The sequence below is a fragment of the Melopsittacus undulatus genome, chromosome 9 (genome assembly GCF_012275295.1).
Source record: "Melopsittacus undulatus isolate bMelUnd1 chromosome 9, bMelUnd1.mat.Z, whole genome shotgun sequence".
Taxonomy (NCBI): Eukaryota; Metazoa; Chordata; class Aves; order Psittaciformes; family Psittaculidae; genus Melopsittacus; species Melopsittacus undulatus.
Genome location: NC_047535.1, coordinates 9,475,657 through 9,495,015, shown reverse-complemented (window position 1 = coordinate 9,495,015; position 19,359 = coordinate 9,475,657). Strand labels below are relative to the sequence as shown.

General features: G+C 35.3%; 1 protein-coding gene across 1 annotated transcript in view; it reads left to right on the top strand.

Annotated features, from left to right (window-relative positions):
• The window catches only part of EFL1 (elongation factor like GTPase 1), a 76,394-nt gene that overhangs the window by 349 nt on the left and 56,686 nt on the right, over window positions 1-19,359 (top strand). The window contains exons 2-12 of the mRNA XM_005148732.3: window positions 261-357; window positions 985-1,052; window positions 1,232-1,316; window positions 2,679-2,812; window positions 3,433-3,570; window positions 4,394-4,608; window positions 8,953-9,076; window positions 9,932-10,008; window positions 10,106-10,242; window positions 11,088-11,210; window positions 12,858-12,957. Of these exons, the coding sequence (XP_005148789.2) occupies window positions 267-357; window positions 985-1,052; window positions 1,232-1,316; window positions 2,679-2,812; window positions 3,433-3,570; window positions 4,394-4,608; window positions 8,953-9,076; window positions 9,932-10,008; window positions 10,106-10,242; window positions 11,088-11,210; window positions 12,858-12,957 (1,292 nt within the window). The 5' untranslated portion in view covers window positions 261-266. The remainder of the gene's footprint in view (window positions 1-260; window positions 358-984; window positions 1,053-1,231; window positions 1,317-2,678; window positions 2,813-3,432; window positions 3,571-4,393; window positions 4,609-8,952; window positions 9,077-9,931; window positions 10,009-10,105; window positions 10,243-11,087; window positions 11,211-12,857; window positions 12,958-19,359) is intronic.

Below are 19,359 nucleotides of genomic sequence, written 5' to 3'. Positions count from 1 at the left end.
GGGACTGTCCGAGCGTAGGAAATGAGAAACTGACCAACCCCAACCTCCCGGGGCGCGTTCAGAACAAACACGGCCCCGGCATTGTCAGTTTCAGCTGGCCGGGCGGAGGGCACATGGTGGCCGAGCCGTGCGGTGTGACGCACTCCTTGGGCCGGAGGTTTCACCGATGAGTAACAGCCGCAGGCGGCGTCGTAGTTAAAATAAAAAGGCTGTTTCTTAAGTTGTCTCCTACGTAAAACATTCCCCTCCGTTCACATTAGGTAATCATGGTCCTCACTAGTGTGGAAAAGATGGCTGGCCTCCAGAAGAAGACTTCTGGAATCCGGAATATCTGTATATTGGCCCATGTGGATCATGGTAAGACGTGTTTGTGGATGGCAGGAAGCACTTCTTAAGGAAAAGCGTGTGTGTGATGGTGGTGAGATGTTTGGGTCACTGTTTTAAAGCAGTAGGTTTTCACAGCTTTAACTTTAAACTGCCTTAATCCTCATTCTCAGAAGTAAATTTGCTTTATGTCCATTTCTGTTGCCCTGATGCAGCTTTTTTAGAACTTAGAGTGCCTTACACTGTAATAATTTGGAGTAGTTGAAACTGAATGTTTTCTACTTCTGTGATGCTGAAGGTTGGCATAAACAAGATATATGAGTGTCACATTTCCATGTTTATTTAAGGGAAGAAGTTTGTTATGTAGGTGGAAATGTGTCTAATTGCATGATCTGTTAAGGTTCTGATGTACATCTGATGTTTATTTCAACTGCTTTTCCAGTCATGACAGGGTAAGGTTGCATCCACTCTTCAGATATAAGCTTGTGTGTACCTAGCAGGTCCAGTTGAATAATCAGTTTCATTTTAAGTTGTACTTTTGTGGCATTTTGAAACCTTTATTAATGTTGATATCTTAGAACACAAGATGTTGTCACCATTCATAGTATCATTGTATCCTTTTCCACTGTCTCTATTAATTTAAACTCTTTTTGTTTTCAGGCAAAACTACTCTAGCTGATTGTCTAATTTCTAGCAATGGAATAATCTCCAGCCGCTTGGCAGGCAAGGTAGTGTTTTACTGTCATTTATAACAAACTTCTGGTGTGTACATGGTGCAATTGTGAATCAGAGATAATTAAGGAAATTCTCTTAGTCTTGCTCAACCTCATTTTCTCACAGTCGTACTTTTTAGCTTGTGAAGATAATTCTACAGATTTATCATCTCTTCTCTTGTTTCTGTACTCAGCTGAGATACCTAGACAGTAGAGAAGATGAACAGATCCGAGGGATAACCATGAAATCTAGCGCAATTTCATTGCACTTTGTGAAAGGTAAGTTGTTGACGCTGGCGAGTATTAGCTTTAATACATATTTTGGTTCATTTTCCCTGTCTCTTTGTTGGTTTTGTTGAGATCTTTTTGTATGCAGCTTTTCCTTTCACGTTTCTCAGTGCTGGGCTATGATGCTACAAAGGCTTAGGTATCTATTCATTCAACTGTTAGCCAAGAAAAGTTCTGTCTCAGGGTTACAGACACCATCTTCAATCATATCTCTGAGTGGAGGCTATATGAATAGTTGACTTTATCTTTTTATTTTAGATCTTAATATTAATATTTTGATCTTAAATCTTGAAATAATGTTGCTTGAAAGCAAGACCTTTTAAAACCCAACAAATTTAAGATGATTTTTGTAGTTTAGTATACTTCTGTATCAAGGTGCCTGTTACACTGCTATAAACTGTTCAGGGGGATTTTTTATAGTGTAGTTACAGTGTCATCTTTTTTATGACTCCATGTTCTTCACTAGTTTTATCCTCGGCTAAGCAAATGGAAAACATGGAATACATTACTAACAGGCTTGTTAGATTAGCTGTTTCCATGAACAGAAAAGCCACTGTTAGTAATTTCATTTCAGATATGGCTGATTATAAAAAATAGTTGAAATCAACGATCTTCCAGCTCAGTATTGTAAACTGGCTATTTTATTGTTGACTCTGAAATGACCTTACTTTTAATGGTTAGAACTTCTATCTGTTGTTTTTCTATTTTATTGAAATTTAGACTTCAGTATAATGCCTTAAAAAGGAAAGTTGTTTAATCTTATTTTGGTTATGGCTGATTATAAATGTAGTGAGTTCATTAAAAGTTGACTGGAGTCTCCACTAAGCAGCTTTTTTTTCCCCACAAAGTAGTGTAGAAAATATTAAAAACTTCTCCTGTATAGATATCTTGGAGACATTCTACTAATATGGAGTCAAAAACATGTTTTAAAAAGAACATGAGGTTGAAATGAGGTATTTGATCATGAATATAGGGTTTATTTTAATGACATTCTGTCATGATTAATCTTTAAAATGCAGACTCATGCAGTCAGTTTTGGCTTAGCGAGTCATCTAAGCTTGTTCAGGGTTAGGGTTTTTTATTTTGGTTGGTTGGTTTGGTTTTGTTTTTAAATTCCTGAAAGTAGTTGGGTGCTAAAAGATGAAGACTGGCATAAAGAGTGAAATTAAACCAAAGTCAGTAGGTGTTACTCTGCTCACAGTTGTCCTGTTTTATTGGAGTTTTTCTTAAGTGTAGTGGTTACTGTAGATCTGGTCCTTAGAAATTACTAATAGCTTAAGCAGTGTAACCAGGTGGCTGAAAGAAGTGTTTTTGAAAAGTGCTCTGAAATACTAATTTATTGTTTGATTCTAGGTGATGAGGAGTATCTGATTAATTTAATAGACTCCCCAGGGCATGTGGATTTTTCTTCAGAAGTATCTACTGCTGTCCGACTCTGTGATGGTTGCATCATAGTGGTGGATGCTGTTGAAGGAGTCTGTCCACAGGTGAAATGAAGTATATTAAATAGAGAAAGAAGGTAGAGAAGATAAAGCAAAGTCTTAAGTGTATTATGTAGAGATAAAAGATGAGCTGGTTTAAGAAATTTTGTAAAACTTTTAATAAATGGCAGTGTACTTAAGGTTTGAAAGGGTAGTTAGTTTCAGAGTTGTGCTGAAAAACTGAGCAGTGCTGGTGAGTGGGTCTAGTGACATAGGGTTGAGCCAGTGAGTATTACCTACTCCTTAGGTAGTAGAATATTTGTTTTGAAAATAAGTAAATGTCTTAAGGGGAATTAACTTCATATCTTTACATGATGCAGTGGAGTTCTTTGTTGCGATAAGTACAATAGAGTATTGAAGAAATATGCAAAATAACATTGTTACTGCTTTCTTCATGGCTTACTTTTTATAAAGAGTGTGTTGTGAGCAATTTTGCTGTGAAACTGCCATTCTGCAGAATTTTATAATGAGTAATGCTATGTAATCAAATTTCTGGTTTGACAGTCAAACTGTCCTTTACTATCTGTTTAATTAAATTTTAGAATTATATGGTAATTTTCTTTAATTTTTTTGTGGTATCAAGCTTTCTGTAATGTTTTTTTTCCTTAAATCTTCCTTCTTAATAGACTCAAGCAGTTCTGCGGCAAGCATGGCTAGAAAATATACGTCCAGTATTGGTGATCAATAAAATTGATCGCTTGATTGTGGAGCTCAAGCTCACCCCTCAGGAAGCATACTCACACCTTAAGAACATCTTAGAACAGGTATTGGTGCTATTGTGTCATGTTCACACAGCAGATTTTGTTGAGGGTTTCTTCTTCCCCCTTTTCTCTATTTTTGAACTGGGAGACACTGTGATTTTCACTACTTTATAGCTGCAATAAATTTACTGCAGCAGAACCATTTTTTTTTGTCAAGCATCATAGCATGTAGTCTAAACACTGAGATACATTCATTTCTGGTCAGGTTTGATTTTTATTCAGAATGCCGATGATAGTGAAGAGTATTAAATGCCACTTGACAACTCATCAGGAAGAGTCTTAATTTTTAGAAATAATATGCTGAATGTTTTGTTCTTCCTATTAAATTGGCTCAACTTCTTTGAAGATAGACAAATAATGCATTTCAGCTGCTTCTGATATTGATGGGTTTATGCAAGCAAGAAGTTAATTCATCTTTGAAGTCGTGAATTAAGTTACTTTCAAACTTTGTGATTTGGTTGCCCCCCTGAACTTGTTTTTAAGAGCTTATCTGTGTGGTTTCTGTTTGCCCTCCTGTTGTTTGTTTGTTGGCAATAACAAGTTTCTTTTTCACCATTCGTTGTTCTGATGTGGCTGACTTTGAGTTGGAATGTACACGGTACTTAAGTAAAAGTGTTAGTCTCCTCAAACTCCCTGTTGTGTTCAAATGGGCAGGATTAGACACACAAGGTCTGTGCTTTAAATTGCAAAATGAATCACAGGCATGCTGTCTTAAAAAAAGCCAAACTTCTCTTTATATTTTGGCAGGGAGAGGGAATTGCATTTTAATTGCAAGGGTTGTGAAAGAGTGATTGAATCTTGGGGTGTTTTATGTATCCTTCTGTAGATCAATGCAGTCACTGGAGCACTCTTTACCTCTAAAGTCTTAGAAGAAAGAGCTGAGAAGGAAACAGAAAGTGAAAATGTTTCAGACACTGCACCAGGAGATCAAATTTATGACTGGAGTGCTGGATTGGAAGATACTGATGATTCACATCTCTATTTTTCACCAGACCATGGAAATGTGGTGTTTGCCAGTGCAATTGATGGCTGGGGTTTTGGGTAAGCCTGGGGTTTAGATAATGACTTTTTAATTAATTACAGTAGTTAATCTTGAAGTATTTTCAGTTGCTTTATATTTCTAAAGATTTTTTTTGTTTTGTTTTTCTGGGATATACAACTGTATATAATCAGTTCTAATGTATTATTTACACTGTACAGCTGAAAATGCTGCCAGCTTTGAGATCTATATGAAAATGACCCTTGTTTTACTTACACAGAAGCTTCTGAGCCCATATAGTGACCAGCCTAGCCTAGTAAACTTAGTTTTTTATTAATTGCTGATGTTTGATTGATAGGCTGTAATAGGCCAAAACTGGCAGTAAAGGAGCTGTTTCACATGTAGATTGGACCTTCCAGCTACAGGGACAGCGACATTCATAGCAAGTGTAAGGCAAGCAACTGGTGTAAGCGCAGCAGTTTCAGCTGTCCAGTTTGGTCCAGTACAAGTCTGGGTCACAGCATTACTGGGATATTTTTTTTTGTCTACCAGACTTTGACTTGTCCTTGGAATGGCACATCTGTCCTCAAGTGTTTATGCTGATTACTCTTCATCTAGCTTTTTTCTGTTTTTCATTCATTCAAGTGCATTTCTTTTCTCTTTACCTAGTATTTTTATATTTCTGTTTCAGCAGTTGCCAAAGAACATTGCAGGGATGTTTATATGAACGTAAGAATTTGGGGATAGAACAATTTCAGAAAAATTTCTGGAGTACTGTATTTGAATTTGTGATCAATTCTGTTTTTCAGACCTGTTTTTAGTAGTTTCAAAGGTCAGTGGGCTAGTGTAGAGGTTACACATGTTCTGATTGTTACCCACAAGGTGGAGTCGTTGTCTTCGTCATGAAAACACAATTAAAAAGATGTACGCAGTAATACAGTGCATGTGTTTAATACTGTAAAGCCTTTGGAAAAAAAATAGCTCTAGGATTTTTAAGTCAAAGTTAAGTTCTTAAATAAGGTTCCATGTGTAGCTTGAAGTCTAACACAAACTTTTCTTATCGCTGCAGCAGAGAGGGAAAATAAAATGTGCTATTTTAGTTTTACTATCTGCATGAATAATAATAACATATAAAATGAAAAGTCAGAGTGTGTGTTAGGAAGTTGAAAACAAATCTTCAGACTCTTACATGTTCTGTAGCCTGAAAGAGATCTTTTCATAGAGGGTGTGTTTGAGGGGGAGACATTTTGAAGGCAATACCAGGTTTTTTGATACCTTTTGTGATCTGCATATTAACATGTCTTGCCAGGAGTCCTCTATTTCCATATGGTGCCACAGTTACTATGCTGTTTTATGATGTTCAGGGAAACAGTATTTTGATATCTGGAAGCTTTAGGTTTCCTGACTTTCATTGACATTCCATGGAAAAAAATGAGTTATGGTGATAAACTGTTGTTACACAGTATGTTTGGGATGTAACTGTTACAAACTTACTCAAGTTTGGAGTCACAATATGAAGATATTCTTTAACGCCTGTTGAAATTATTTTAGAGGTTTGGGGTTTTTTTTATCCTATGTAGTTAAAGACTGGACAATTTGTAGTCTACTTTTGTTTTGGATACTGTCAGAGCCTGTCAAAGGGAATAAATGAAAATAAACAGCTAAGTTTTTGTTTTGGGAAGTTCAGAGGTGGCCGAGGTTTAGCATTAGTATTCTAAGTATGCTGCCAGGGAACGCTAAACATTAAGAAAAATGCTTCTTAAAAAAATGATGCAGTGGAGTTCGTCATTGCGATAAGTACAATTATAAGCTCAAAAGCAATTTAGAAGCTTTTCTTTAGATCAAGCTACTTGATATTTGCAAGTAAATGATCAACTATTAAGATTTTATAGGTTACAGAACTACATTCTGATATAAACATGGTCATAAACACCCTGTGATCACCTTTGTAATGAGAAAGCAAGCATGTTGTTCTTAAATGGTAGGTGAATATAATAGTTATTTCCATAGAAGTGAGACTTTGGGTAGTTGTCTTCCTTTCATGACTCTGATGATGATTCCTCTGTAGATAGAATTAAATTTCATACAAATGTGAGCTGGAGAAACAAACCAATTTTCTGCCACAGGTTTAGCAGAAAAATACTTCATTTTGAACTGCTAGACATGTGGGTTTACTGTCTGGTGTATTTCCGGCTTATGCATCTCATTTGTTATAACACTGGCATATAGACAGAGAGGTAGAGAAGAAAATTTCTCCAAAACAGTGCTAAGGGCTTGAGAGCCTGTAATCTGTGGGTTTCAGAGATAAGCCTTGTGCTGATTTTCTGGGGTTTTTTTTATATTTTTTTTCTCCAAAAACCTTTATCACTTTGTGTATGTTGGTAACTGTTCTTTCTGCAGAGTGAAATGTGTGATAAATGGTTTAAGGTGGAATGATACCTGTTCAAGCTTTAGTTGTTTCTTTGTATTTGCTGTGCCTCTGCCACTTCAAGTATTTGTCAGGTATCTTCAACCTTGCTTGTAGAATTTCTGTAAAGCTGAAATCTAAATACTGGTTATAATTTAGCTTCAGATGCAGGGAAGAAATGGGCCAGATATGACCTGTCCTTACTTCTGTGATTGAAATATTGGTATGCTGGAGAGGATTGCTAGGCTTTTTGTTTATTCTTTGCCAATACCATACTGGTGTAAGATGCATTTAAAAAATTGATTCTTTTATTGAATATGAGCTTATAGAGCATGTTTGCTAAGATTCCCCAAATTTCAATCCCCTTCTACTTTATTTATTGAAGCTTTTTAAGGATTATATTAATTGAACTATACATGTACAAGATTATATCTCAGCCAGAAAAGTATCTAACTTGGATATAAGGGATGTTAGTATTCTGCTGCTAGGTCAGGCTGTTCATTAACACAATTTGTGTTAATCTGTTCTCTGTCCCACACAAAGTGTGCATAAGGCTTGGACAAATGACAGGACTCCTCTCTGCTAGTTTCCTTATTTATACCTGTCCTAATTATCTATTTTCCCTCACATCCTGAAAATGTTTTAATGTTTGTTGAAGCTGAAGGAAGATTGTTGGCTTTCTGATACTACTTTGCTTCATATTATGAACTGGCAAGCCGTGGTTCTGATAAATAATATAATGAGGAGGAAAAGGAACATTTTCACATTTTCCTTAATTAGTTTCAAGAGGTACTTCTGGACTGCCAGCAGTACCCTGTGGTGAAATACACATCATTTGAGCATTTTCTTAATCAGGGCAAGCCTTTGCTGTTACATAATTGTGGGTTCTGTTCCTAAAGATACTATTACTTGTCAGGATGGAAAAAAATTAAGCCATTAGGAAGTGCCAGCCTCATCCTGTGCTACTAGTACAGATGCTTTTCTCATAATCCTCAGGTGTTGAAAAATGCCATAAATACATACGCAAGACAGCTAGCACAAGTTCTCCCCCTGTTCAGAGTTTGGATTGGTTTCTGGAAAACAAAAATCTCATTTTTGGTCTTGGTTCAGCACTTACAACTTAGGTCTTGCTGACATGGGCAAGGTCTTTTTTTAGGTGTGTAGAAATTTAAGAATTCTTGATTCAAAGACCAGATTATCACATATCACTGTCTGTAAATAGGATTGTTCTGATTGTAAATGTAGATTTGTTTCTGTGTGCACAGGGAGCAGATATGTGGATTTAGTTGTTTGAGGTTTTTTCCTATTACTGCTTAATGAACATTTTCAGCAAGGAAGCCATAGAATGTTCAGGACTCCCTCTTTAGGTAGGAAGCAGCCTGCTCTTAGTGACTCCTGTGAACCACTGAATGACAGAATCAGCTTTATAACACATGGTATTACAGTTTTCATACTATTTTCTGGATTTTACTCATTATTAAAACATTCATTCAAGCAACAAAGAAGTGCCTGAAGTAGTTAATTGAAAAAATAATTACTGCCATCTGATGGCTCAGATGTGGCTCAAAGGAATACTTGGTTTTTAGCTTGTATCATTCTGGTCACAGACCGTAGTTAAATGAGTTATGGGATATCTTTCATAGAATGAATTTGAATAATCACATAAATATTTAGAACTTCTGTGTTATGCTTTTGAGTTTTTGGGGGGGGAGGGTAGGATACAAATATTTATTTCAAATAAACAAGTTCAACCTTGAAGCTGACTTGAAACAAAACAAAAACATACAAATACTGCAGACATTTCTGAGCTGTTATGACTGAATGTTTTTGCAGGTGTAAATGTTAAGCAATGTGAGCTTAAGTGAAAACAGGAAAATGGATATAAACCAAGGATTTGAGATTTATGTGTAATTTTCACATAAGCTGTCTGTTGCTTAGGCTGATAAGTGCATGTAAACAGCGTTACACTTTTATCAAGATTCATTTTGTTTCCTTTCAGCATTGAGCATTTTGCCAAACTGTATAGCCAAAAGATTGGAATCAAGCCTGCAGTACTTCTGAAAACTTTATGGGGAGATTATTATCTAAACACAAAAGCAAAGAAGATAATGAAAGGTGATCAGGTAGGAAGGTTATCAGAAATATTAACTGGTTTCTAATTTTTTGTATTATTATTATCTTCCTCATTTTCTATTCTGAAAATTGACCTCAGTACCTTTTTCCCGACATAAATGGAAGTGTAAAGTACTTAGTATAGCCTTGCATCAGCCCTTGGAGAAGAGAATATTCCAAAACTGACCACTGAAAAGCTAGGTGGGGGAAACCTCATTTGAAGGTGCTCTTAAATGTCTGTCTTCACAAAATAAGTGACATTCCAGCTTCAGGGATTCAACATAGAGTGAAATGCACAAAATGAATGGAGGACTATCAGTGCAGACAGTGCAGAATCTGTCATGTTAGAAGAGTCCTTCAACAGCTAAGGATTTAGGATATTCATTTAGATTAGGATTTAGGATTTAGAAAATCTTTTTTGCCTTAATGAAATCCTACTGAATGCTGTACCAAAACCTGAAAAGTACATTTCTCTTGCATTAAGTGATTCTACCAGTAAAAGTTAAGAGGGAAGGGAGTTTCCCTATTTTCATAATGCTGATTTTCATAATGATATTTTTCCATGGGTGAAGATTAATAGCTATGAAAAGGGTGATAACCAAGCTCAAGGTAGCATGTTTTGTATATGTCAGGCTCTTTTTCTGGAACTGAAACCCTTGTCCTTCCCTTTTAAATGTCATGTTTATAATGTGCCTTCTACAATTCTTGTAATACAGGCTGTTGAATTAGAAATGGATGATTGCCTTGATTTTAAATAAAGGTTTTTACATGCTCCTTAAGATAATGGTCAGTTAAAAGTGCAGTCTTAAGCCTATTCTTAAAGTAACGAATTGCTCATAATTAGCTGTATGTTTATGTTCTACCAGTCGAAAGGAAAGAAACCTTTGTTCGTGCAGTTGGTGCTGGACAACATATGGAGTCTATATGAAGCTGTTATGAAAAGGTGAGATGATCTATAAAGTTTTCATGGGATCTCTTTCCATGCTTGTTATGTATTGCTCCTGTGGGGTTTTTTTTTTTATCTGTTGTTTTCTTTACAGAGACAAAGAAAAAATTGAAAAGATAGTCACCTCGTTAGGACTGAAAATTGGTGCACGGGAGTCACGGCATGCAGACCCTAAAGTTCATCTTAATGCCATTTGTAGCCAGTGGCTACCGATATCTGATGCAGTCCTCTGTATCCTTAAAGAAAATACTAGGTTTTGTGCTATTGGTAATTCCAAGATTTCAAGGAGAGCATTCATGTGTTTCAGTGTGTGAATTGGTACAGTTTGTTCTCTTTTTCACATCTGTGCCTATGCTAGCTGGACCTGTTTTCTTGTTCCGTATCTACAGTTAGAATTATATTTCTGCCAACTTCATGCTTTTTTATTTGCATAAAAAAATTTGCATAAAAAATAGAAAGGCTTTTTATTTGGAAAGGTAAGTTATGAAACTTGAGGTAGTTTAACAATACACTTTCATTATGTAATTTTATATACAAATTTTAGTGTTTTTCCTGAAGGATAAGCCAGTCTCCTTTTTATAATAGTATCTTAGGTCTTCTGCCCATGAACTTCTGTAAGTATCTGGTGTATCTGGTGTTACGTTTTAGGCGTACGCATTCTTAAGCCAATATCAGCCTTTGCTGTTTGTCCACAGTGTAGACAGTCTTCTCATTGTTTATGTTATAATATACTATGTTATATTAGCAGTGCACAAATAATTGATGTATAAATCCTAATTAACTAGTTGTATAAATTTTGCCCCAGTTGTGCTATTCTTAGTTTCCCAGTTGCATGTAGGAACAGCCACCCTACATAACTATCCCTTCTGCCCTTAGGTAAATGCCAGAAATTGTTGACTTGGGAGGGAGCTTCATACACTGTAACAGACATGGGTTTTAGCTGTCTTTTGTTACTGACAGTTAGTGCATGAGGTTAATTTAGAGAAATGAACATTGAAAGCATTTGTCTTTCTTTCATTAGCATTTAGTAAGGAAATATAAAGATATAAATTTATGTCCTTAGCAGCGTGTTTTAGCCATGGTGTGTAATAAACTTCCCAGTCCTCTTGACATCACTGCAGAGAGAGTGGAAAAGCTGATGTGTGTTGGGGCTAGAACATTTGATTCTTTGCCACCAGAAACTCAGGAACTGAAGAGTGGTGAGTAGGCATTCTCCCATTAACATGGAGGTTGTTTCTGTCTTGGTGGTTTTGTTTGTCTGTGGATCATAAGATGTGTAGTAATCTGTGCTTAGGTTTATAATTATTTTATTTGTCATAACTTTCTTGATGTTGGTCAGTGAACTGTGGTAGTATTATGTCTTATTTTTATGCCCATATATTTTTTTTCAATCCCATATATTCAGGGGTTTTAGATGACTCAAGCTGCAGGTGATGTAAGGTCTAAGACTCTGAAACTGAGCTTTTTCAATAATCTGACTCGGTTTTAGTTCTAAACATAGAATTTGTTATGTAATTGAGAATTCAATATGCTGCCAGCTTCTGTATTAAAATCATTAATGTTTAGCCAGGAGAGGTTGGAATTTGAATTTCATTTTTACAACTATATTGATTAACTAGACTCAGCTTTTGATAATTTAAAATAAAAAGCCTTTTTTGTTGAGTTTATGGCTAAGTAGTTTTTGTACTGAAAATAAGTTAGTAAGATGTAGCTTAGCTGTTGCCACAAACATTATCATTAAGAATTTCAACATTTCAATAGCTCAAGGTATCACTTGATTTTTTAGTTAAATTGTATATTCCAGAATGGTAAAATATTAACAAATGAAAACAAGAGCTAAAAGACTTCCAGGGCAATAAATAGGTTTTGTTACCCAGAGTGTTAAATGAAGATATGAAATCCTGGTACTTTGAAGTTAGTAAAAGTTTTACCATTGACTTCATTGAGATAATGATTTTACATCCAGTTCTGGCAGTTTCCAGCTTTAACTTAGTGTTCCTCTTCACAAAGTGTTTAGTAGTGTCTTCGGACAGCGTTATGTTGAACTTTGGGATGTCTGTATGTAAAAGTAAGCAATACGAAGTTTGATAATGACGAAGTCCTGTGCTATAAAATTATAATGGGGCTGGAAGAACTGCAGTCAGTGATTTAACTTTGCTATGGCAAATAAAAATTCTTTGCTAGGCAGTAATGAGAATAACTTTGGTGTACCGTATGGAAGAGGAAGTAGGAGAAGACGCTTTATTTTCTATGCTGTTAGAAGATTTGAATGACATTATGTCTGTTTTAAATTTGATAAGATGTTTCAAGTTGGATAAAAAAATAGTTTATGGGTATTTCCTAAATATTGACAGAGTTTTGTGTAGCACTTTCATCCTTTCAGGAGTATCCATTCTTGCAGTTAGATTGTTAGGATTTTGTGAAGACATGAGCATCTGGATGTTTGCAGGACTTCCTCCTTTAGCTTGAAAGAGAGAGGATACTTTGAGGTAATGAATAAATAGCTTGGTCTTCATGCTAAGCTGTTCTCTGTTTTTCATTCTAATCTAAACCAGCCAATGAACTCAACTTTAAATATCAAACCAATACATTTAGTTGGAGTATTTGTAGTTTGTTACCAAGAGTTCTAATGATTTTGCTAGTTTTATTGTGAAACAGATTTGAAGATATGGGCAGTGTTAAGTAAACAGTGGGCAGTAATTTCCTGCTTTTCCTTTTGTCTTCAGCTTATTATCCAGTGAAATAGGAAATAAACAGTAATTCCTATAAAATTCATGGAAAGCCATAGTTTTGTCCATACTTCTGGGAAAAAATTGTGCAAGTGACTTCATTTTATGTTTCTTCAGCTTTTATGAAGTGCAGTAGTGAAGGAACAGCCCCAGTTATTGTCTTTGTTTCCAAAATGTTTGCTGTTGATGCAAAGGCATTACCACACAATAAACCAAGGTAAGAAAGTGTAACATTTAACTTTCTGATCTACATTAGATATTTTAAGGAAAAAAAGTTATGTTGCAAGTGTGGATAGGTTGTTTCAGTCCTGAAAAAAAATAATTCATAAATTGTTGAGATAAAACCTTTTCAGCAAGTAGAGATTTTCTGAACGAGGTGATTTTCTAATCATATTATAATTAGCATATTTGTTGTTGAGTAAACAGCACATTTGTTGGAGAATATTACTTTTTTCAGATATATCATCCTAATGCTTACATTGTATGCTGTTTCTGGATGTTTGGTTGAAAATATGATTGAGTTGTAATGCTTTCTTAGTTTTCATTAAGTTTGTGTTGGCATGGTCATAACAACTCCAAGAAACACTTCCTATTACAACTGACATAATAACTAAGTGATCATTCAGTCCATTGCAAGTGCAAAATAAAATAGATTCATAAAAGTAGTCAAAACCTTGACTTTTGGCAGTGAACTGAATAGTATTAATACACTTTAAATCGTTTTGGAAAAGCTTTTTATTGTTTAATGATCATCTTTCTTTGAGGTATAAATCTGTCTTGATTTCATTTCACTTAACTGCACTGCTTTCAGCTGAAGCCATCTGCTATTTTACAGAGGAAGTGTACTTTTTTGATGAGTTTATAAGAATGGGTTTGATCTTAACCTTGCATCCCTCTAAGTTTCTGGAGCATTTTCAGTAGTCAATTTTTATATTAACTGGCCATTCTGTGTTCTTCTGGGATTGTCAATCTGCAGTGAAGTAATGTTGAAAATACTAATCTTTAATAAATCAGACTGATTCAGAGTATAAATCTTTATGCGGAAAATACTGTGGATGTAGTAATATTTGAAAGCTTTACTATGATCTTAAGTTCTTCACACACTTCCTAGATTTATTTCATTTTTTTTCTTACCGTTTTGGTCCATGACTCTTCCATGAAAAGACTTTCTTGCCCACAGTTTGAGTTCAGGGAAAAGATGTGTTGCACTTATGGATGGACCAGACACTAGATGGTGCAGTTTTGCTTTGAGTTCTGTCCTTAAACGTATCTGAAACAGAAGTTCTAGCTCAGGTCCTGGTGCAGCACAGCAGTGCCATTCCTTCTTTGTCTAGATTCCTAGATGTATACACTAGTGGTGGGGTTTTTATTTTCACCTTATTAATCCCCCTTCAAGAAGGGAACTGTTTTATGTGTGTGGTTATATGCCATGTGTTAAACTTTTATTCCTTTAAAAGACAGAAAAAGTTTCTCAAGTGGACAAAAGAATATTTTGAAGAAATTTGCCATGTATTGTGGTTCATAATACGTGTATGACCGTTTGTGTGACGATCTCAGTGAATGATGCACTCAGTACCTAACTTAGGCATTGTCATTTACTGGTTGTATCTTCACCCTAGATAAAAAAAGTGCTGTTGTTAATTTTATTGGTTTTCAGAACACAAATATAATTGCATTTGTGTACTATAGTGCTTACTGTGTAACAAATCTGTAATTCTGATTATCAGTCTGGTTTGAAAAATCTCAGGATGTTTACTGAATTGAATGGAGGATTGCAGTTGACTGATAGTCCAAGTAATACAGAGCTGGTCCAAAAATCCAAATAAAATTTAGATGAGTTAGGTTCTGAGATTATATTGCATCAGAGTTCTGTCTATAAAAGGAGAGGACTGTCCTGGAATTCTTTCTGGGAGACTTGGAGGCATATTAGTGGTGACTGTGGAGAATATGTTGTTTCTCTCTGTTTATCCAGGAAATTGAAAATTGCAGTATCTTGCTCCATAGTTGAGCGTAAAGTGTTTCTTGCTGGCCTTAATATTGAATTATTAAATAATTTACTAATTGGCTACTATTAAAATGAAATCACAGGCCTTTTTCTTTGAGATAAGAAATAATTTTCAGCACCATGTAATTTTGCTGATGAGGTAGTAGTAACAATTTTGTTTTGAAGTCACAGTTAGATTCCATATTTTTTAAAAAATTGTAATTATAGTTAAACATGTGCTTCTTTATATTTATTCATTAAGATTCTAGAAGGAAGCATTTCTTGATTAAATCAGAAAAGGAGGTTAGTTTTAAAGAGGAAGGAAAGCTGTCTCATGAAACAAAATGTAACTGTTTTAAAAACATAGTATTATGTAAATGTGGTTCCTAAGCATGTTTTGAATCATGTTAGCCACTGCATGATATTTGCAGGTACACAATGAAGATTGTGCTTAACAGAATTGAGTGATAGTTGTGTGGAATGTGTGACATATTTAAACCATCATTCCATGAGGATGCTCCATAAGAATGCCTGGACATAGGGAGGAACAAAGAATGCATACACTGTGTCGATTAACAGGGGGTTTCATGTTTAATTGTTTAAGAGCATTAATAAATGTTATATGTTCCATTTACATGTTACTTTTGAGAAGCCGTAAATGTTCTTGTATATTCTTATATTTGACTGCTGGACCTGCCTGCTGGGTTATGTGCATCCTTTGGGACGGGCAACTGGTTTTAAGCATGTTAAATCTGAGATGTTTCTCAGGATTGGGTTTTTTTTTTTGTTTTTTGTTTGTTTGTTTGTTTTTGGCAAGACTTACACTTCCAGAGTGGCACAAAGACATAGATCCATACTCTGCTGTCTTCTTTTGGGTAATGTTACCTTTTAGTACATTACTTAAAAGCTGCAAATTGACTTTGCCTTTTTTATAGTTTACCTTATTTCTGCCATCTGCTTTTAATACTTCTTAAGTGTAGGCTGGGAAAAGCAAAAGCTATTCTAAGTCCAGTGTGTACAGGAAATGATAACAAAGGTTGGACTTTTAATTAAAACAACCTCCTTTGAGACTGCTGTTGGCAACCAGTATCTCCTAAGAAGATTGTAAAATTTAATAGATTCTATACTAAACCTGATATGTTTTTGCTTTTACTCTTTAAATAACAAAGTTTGTCAGCTGTTACAACACTGGAATACATGGGAAAATAATATATGGTTGTGTTACAACAGGTTGGCAGCTTGTATTAGGTCTGTCTTTGGAAAGATTTGAAATTTGACTTTTATATGGTACCCATATGCCCCTGAGTTTTTATCAGGTTTTCTAAAGAAACAAGAGTTGTGCAAATGTTTTGTTTTCCAGTTTCTTCTGTCTGAATTTCTGAAATAATTTGCCAATTCCAACCAAATCAGGTAAAAGTGTAAATATTCTGAAAGTCAGTGGTTGGACAGAGTAGACAAATGATGTCTACTGCAATGTCTGCAATGCGCCCTGATAAGAGAGTGTAGTGTGATCTCCTTCACTTTAGATATTAAAATACCTACAACCAAACCCAGTGGGAAATGAGGGCAATACTGGCCTCTTTTGGAGTTATGTAATGAGACCTTGGTAATTTAATGATGCCTGTGGTTATTTATTAAGTATCGCTGTGTGCAGAATTAGGTGTTCATTCAGTGTATGCTGTTTCTTTTTCTCCTTTCTAATAGTGTTTTACATTGAACAGCCATCTAAAACAGAACGATTGAGTGCAGGTGTGTAAGTAAACGCAAGTTTGGCATTTATGTACAGAGTGTAAATGTTCCAGTTTGCTCTTCCTGAGGTTCAGAATTCTGTCCTTATCTAACCCAGTGTAAAAGAGAAACACAGAGTAATTTGTTATGATTACTTTCAGGTAATTTTAGTTTAAATTGTATATCAGATACCTGTTATGATGAGATCCTCCACTTACTTTGCAGAACTTTGTCTAAATGTCACAGTGATGTGAGGCAGTGTCAGCAGTAGGAGGCAAACTTTTTATGTTACTTTGAGTCCATTGTTCTTGCAATACTACTAAATAAATAAATAGAATACACTGAATAAACTCCATTTCTATTTTTCAGTGACAGTAAAGAGAAGTCAACATTCTAAAATTAATGACTGCACAAGGGGATGTAAAATCTGTAATAGCCTTACCATTTTCCTCCAGATAAATGGACAGGTACTTAGTTCTCCTCAGTCAGCTCTGTATCAGGATTTTCTTTTTTTTTTTCACTCAGGTATCACCCTGAAACATGCATTTTTCCCATAGAATTCTGCAGGAAATTATGATATGGTCTAGCATGACCATGCATTCCTGCCTGTGGCAGGGGGGTTGGAATTAGATGGTCTTAAGGTCCTTTCCAACCCAAACCAGTGCACGATTCTGTGATAACTGTTTCTTTGTTTTGTGATGTCTAAACCAACAGATTGTAGTATACTTAATCTATTTCCTTTCTGCTGTTTCCTCAAACTGTATTGGAAAAAAATGTCAGTTATGTGATTTTTACCTAATATTTAGTTAGGAAGACATTACATTGTCATGATCAAAAGAAGTGAACATACCTAAAGCTCCAACATCTAAAAGAAATTACTGTCTTCTTGCAAGTAAATTAATTTTTATGTTTAAAGGCAGTATGACTTTCGGTGACTTCATTGTGATCTAAACCCGTCATCTTTCCCTCGCATTAATAATTTGTTCTAAATGTAGTTAGTGGAATATGTGGTAATAATAGACGAAATCTGGATCTCTGAGCATAATTTACTTTGTGCAGTTGTAAGCTTAAGAGAGAAGAACTTGTAACATTCTGGAAGAGTTTTGCTTCTTTATTACACATCTAGTATGTGAGATAAACATCAGTGTGTTTGTCAAGAGTTTTTGCAAGGCAGTGTATGACACATTTATATGAATATTCATACAAATAGCTGAATATTAGTTTCATTATGTATTTCAGAATGAATGGTAATTACTATATAATACAATAAGAAACAGTTACTGAGTGTTCCCCTTTGCAGGAGCCCTGTAAGACTCTTGTATGAAATTTTCGGTAAATCCTGATTTGGATGATTTTCAGTTGTTCATTTTGTAATGATCATTTGTACTGTGAATTGCCTAGTGCTTTCAGTTGCAGTAGAGAAGGTAGGAAGTAATCTTAGGTGTACAGAAATTTGTGGATGAAAATAGTTCCTTAGACATCAAGCAGTTTAATCCAGAAATTAGTGAGCTTTAGAAAGATTTGGAAGACCACTGGGCATACTCTGGGCTGTCTTGTAGCAAACATGCAGCCCTTGTGAGAATTGTCCTTAGGAATGCTGTTGTTGGAAGTCTTTGAGTGCCAGATGGTGAGCAGAACAGCAGCCAATGATTTAACTAGAACTTAATACTGAAGAGCAAAGCTATGAAGAGTAATCCAGGGGATTCTCCATAAATTACTTGGATTTAAAAATGTTAACAGAAATTACCACCTTAGCATCATGAAGTCAAGCACATGTCCATTTATTTAAACTGGTAAAAAGTATATAGAGAAAGTATTCTCAGCCACTTGACAAACATTGTTCATGGTATGGAAGATCTATCACAGACACCTGTTGATGGTATGTCAGTCTTTTGGAAATGAGTGATGTTCTGACTGTGGTATTTCCTCTTTAAAATGGTCTGAAGATTAAAAGGTTGAAAAAAAAACCTCTTTAATAATGAAAAGTTGTTGTATTTGGAGGGTTGATTGTATGGGGAAGTTTAGTTGTAGTACAGTTTGAACTAAATGAGTTATCCTGGGGAATGTGGGAATGAAGTAGTCAGCAGTAGCTTGCCTACTTACCTGGAATCTGATGCATTTCATCATCACGCTAATAGTGTTTATATTGTACTCTTTTCCACATTATTATTTCCATAGCATTTGTTTACCACTTAGTTGAGGTTAAGATGAGTTAGTCATAATATGGTTATCCTTCTGTGTCAGCTATGTTGCATGTGCCTGGTTCAAATGTGTGGTGGCTGTGTTTTTCTGGAGGCAGGGAATCTCTCTTTCTTTCTGCTTCAGAATTTTCATTTACTGTTTTCTGTGTGACTGCATGGTCCCATTTTTGTTCTTCCAGTATCATGAGGCAGTAGAACCTTTTTCACAGAGTGGGAAAAGGGAAGGAAAGAAATACGGTAGAGAAGAGGAAAGAATCTTCTCATTTGGGCAGCATTTGTTCAAAATTGATTTCCCTTCTGATTGTTTTTGCCAACAGGAAAAATGAATAAATCAGGGTGTAATTTAAAACTGGGTTTTGGGTTTTTCTTGTTTTTTGTAGATCCAGTGCCTTACATGTGTTAATCTTGTTCTGTGATCTTGAGTGTGCTACAGTTCTATATAAGGATTTGACAATATCTTTTTGTAGTTTCTAATGATACTATCAGGAGTGTCTCATTTTGTAGAAATCGATTCTGACAGAAACCAGGATGGAAATCTAGGACGTACCTACTAGATAAAGTCACATCCACATTCAGGCTGCCTCTTATCAAATTGAGAATATAATTAACTGTGCTTATATATATTGCAATTTATACCACTGCATTCAGAATTTTAAGGTACCTTTGACCTATTATGGCTGACACTTAAATATACTGATAGTTTTAA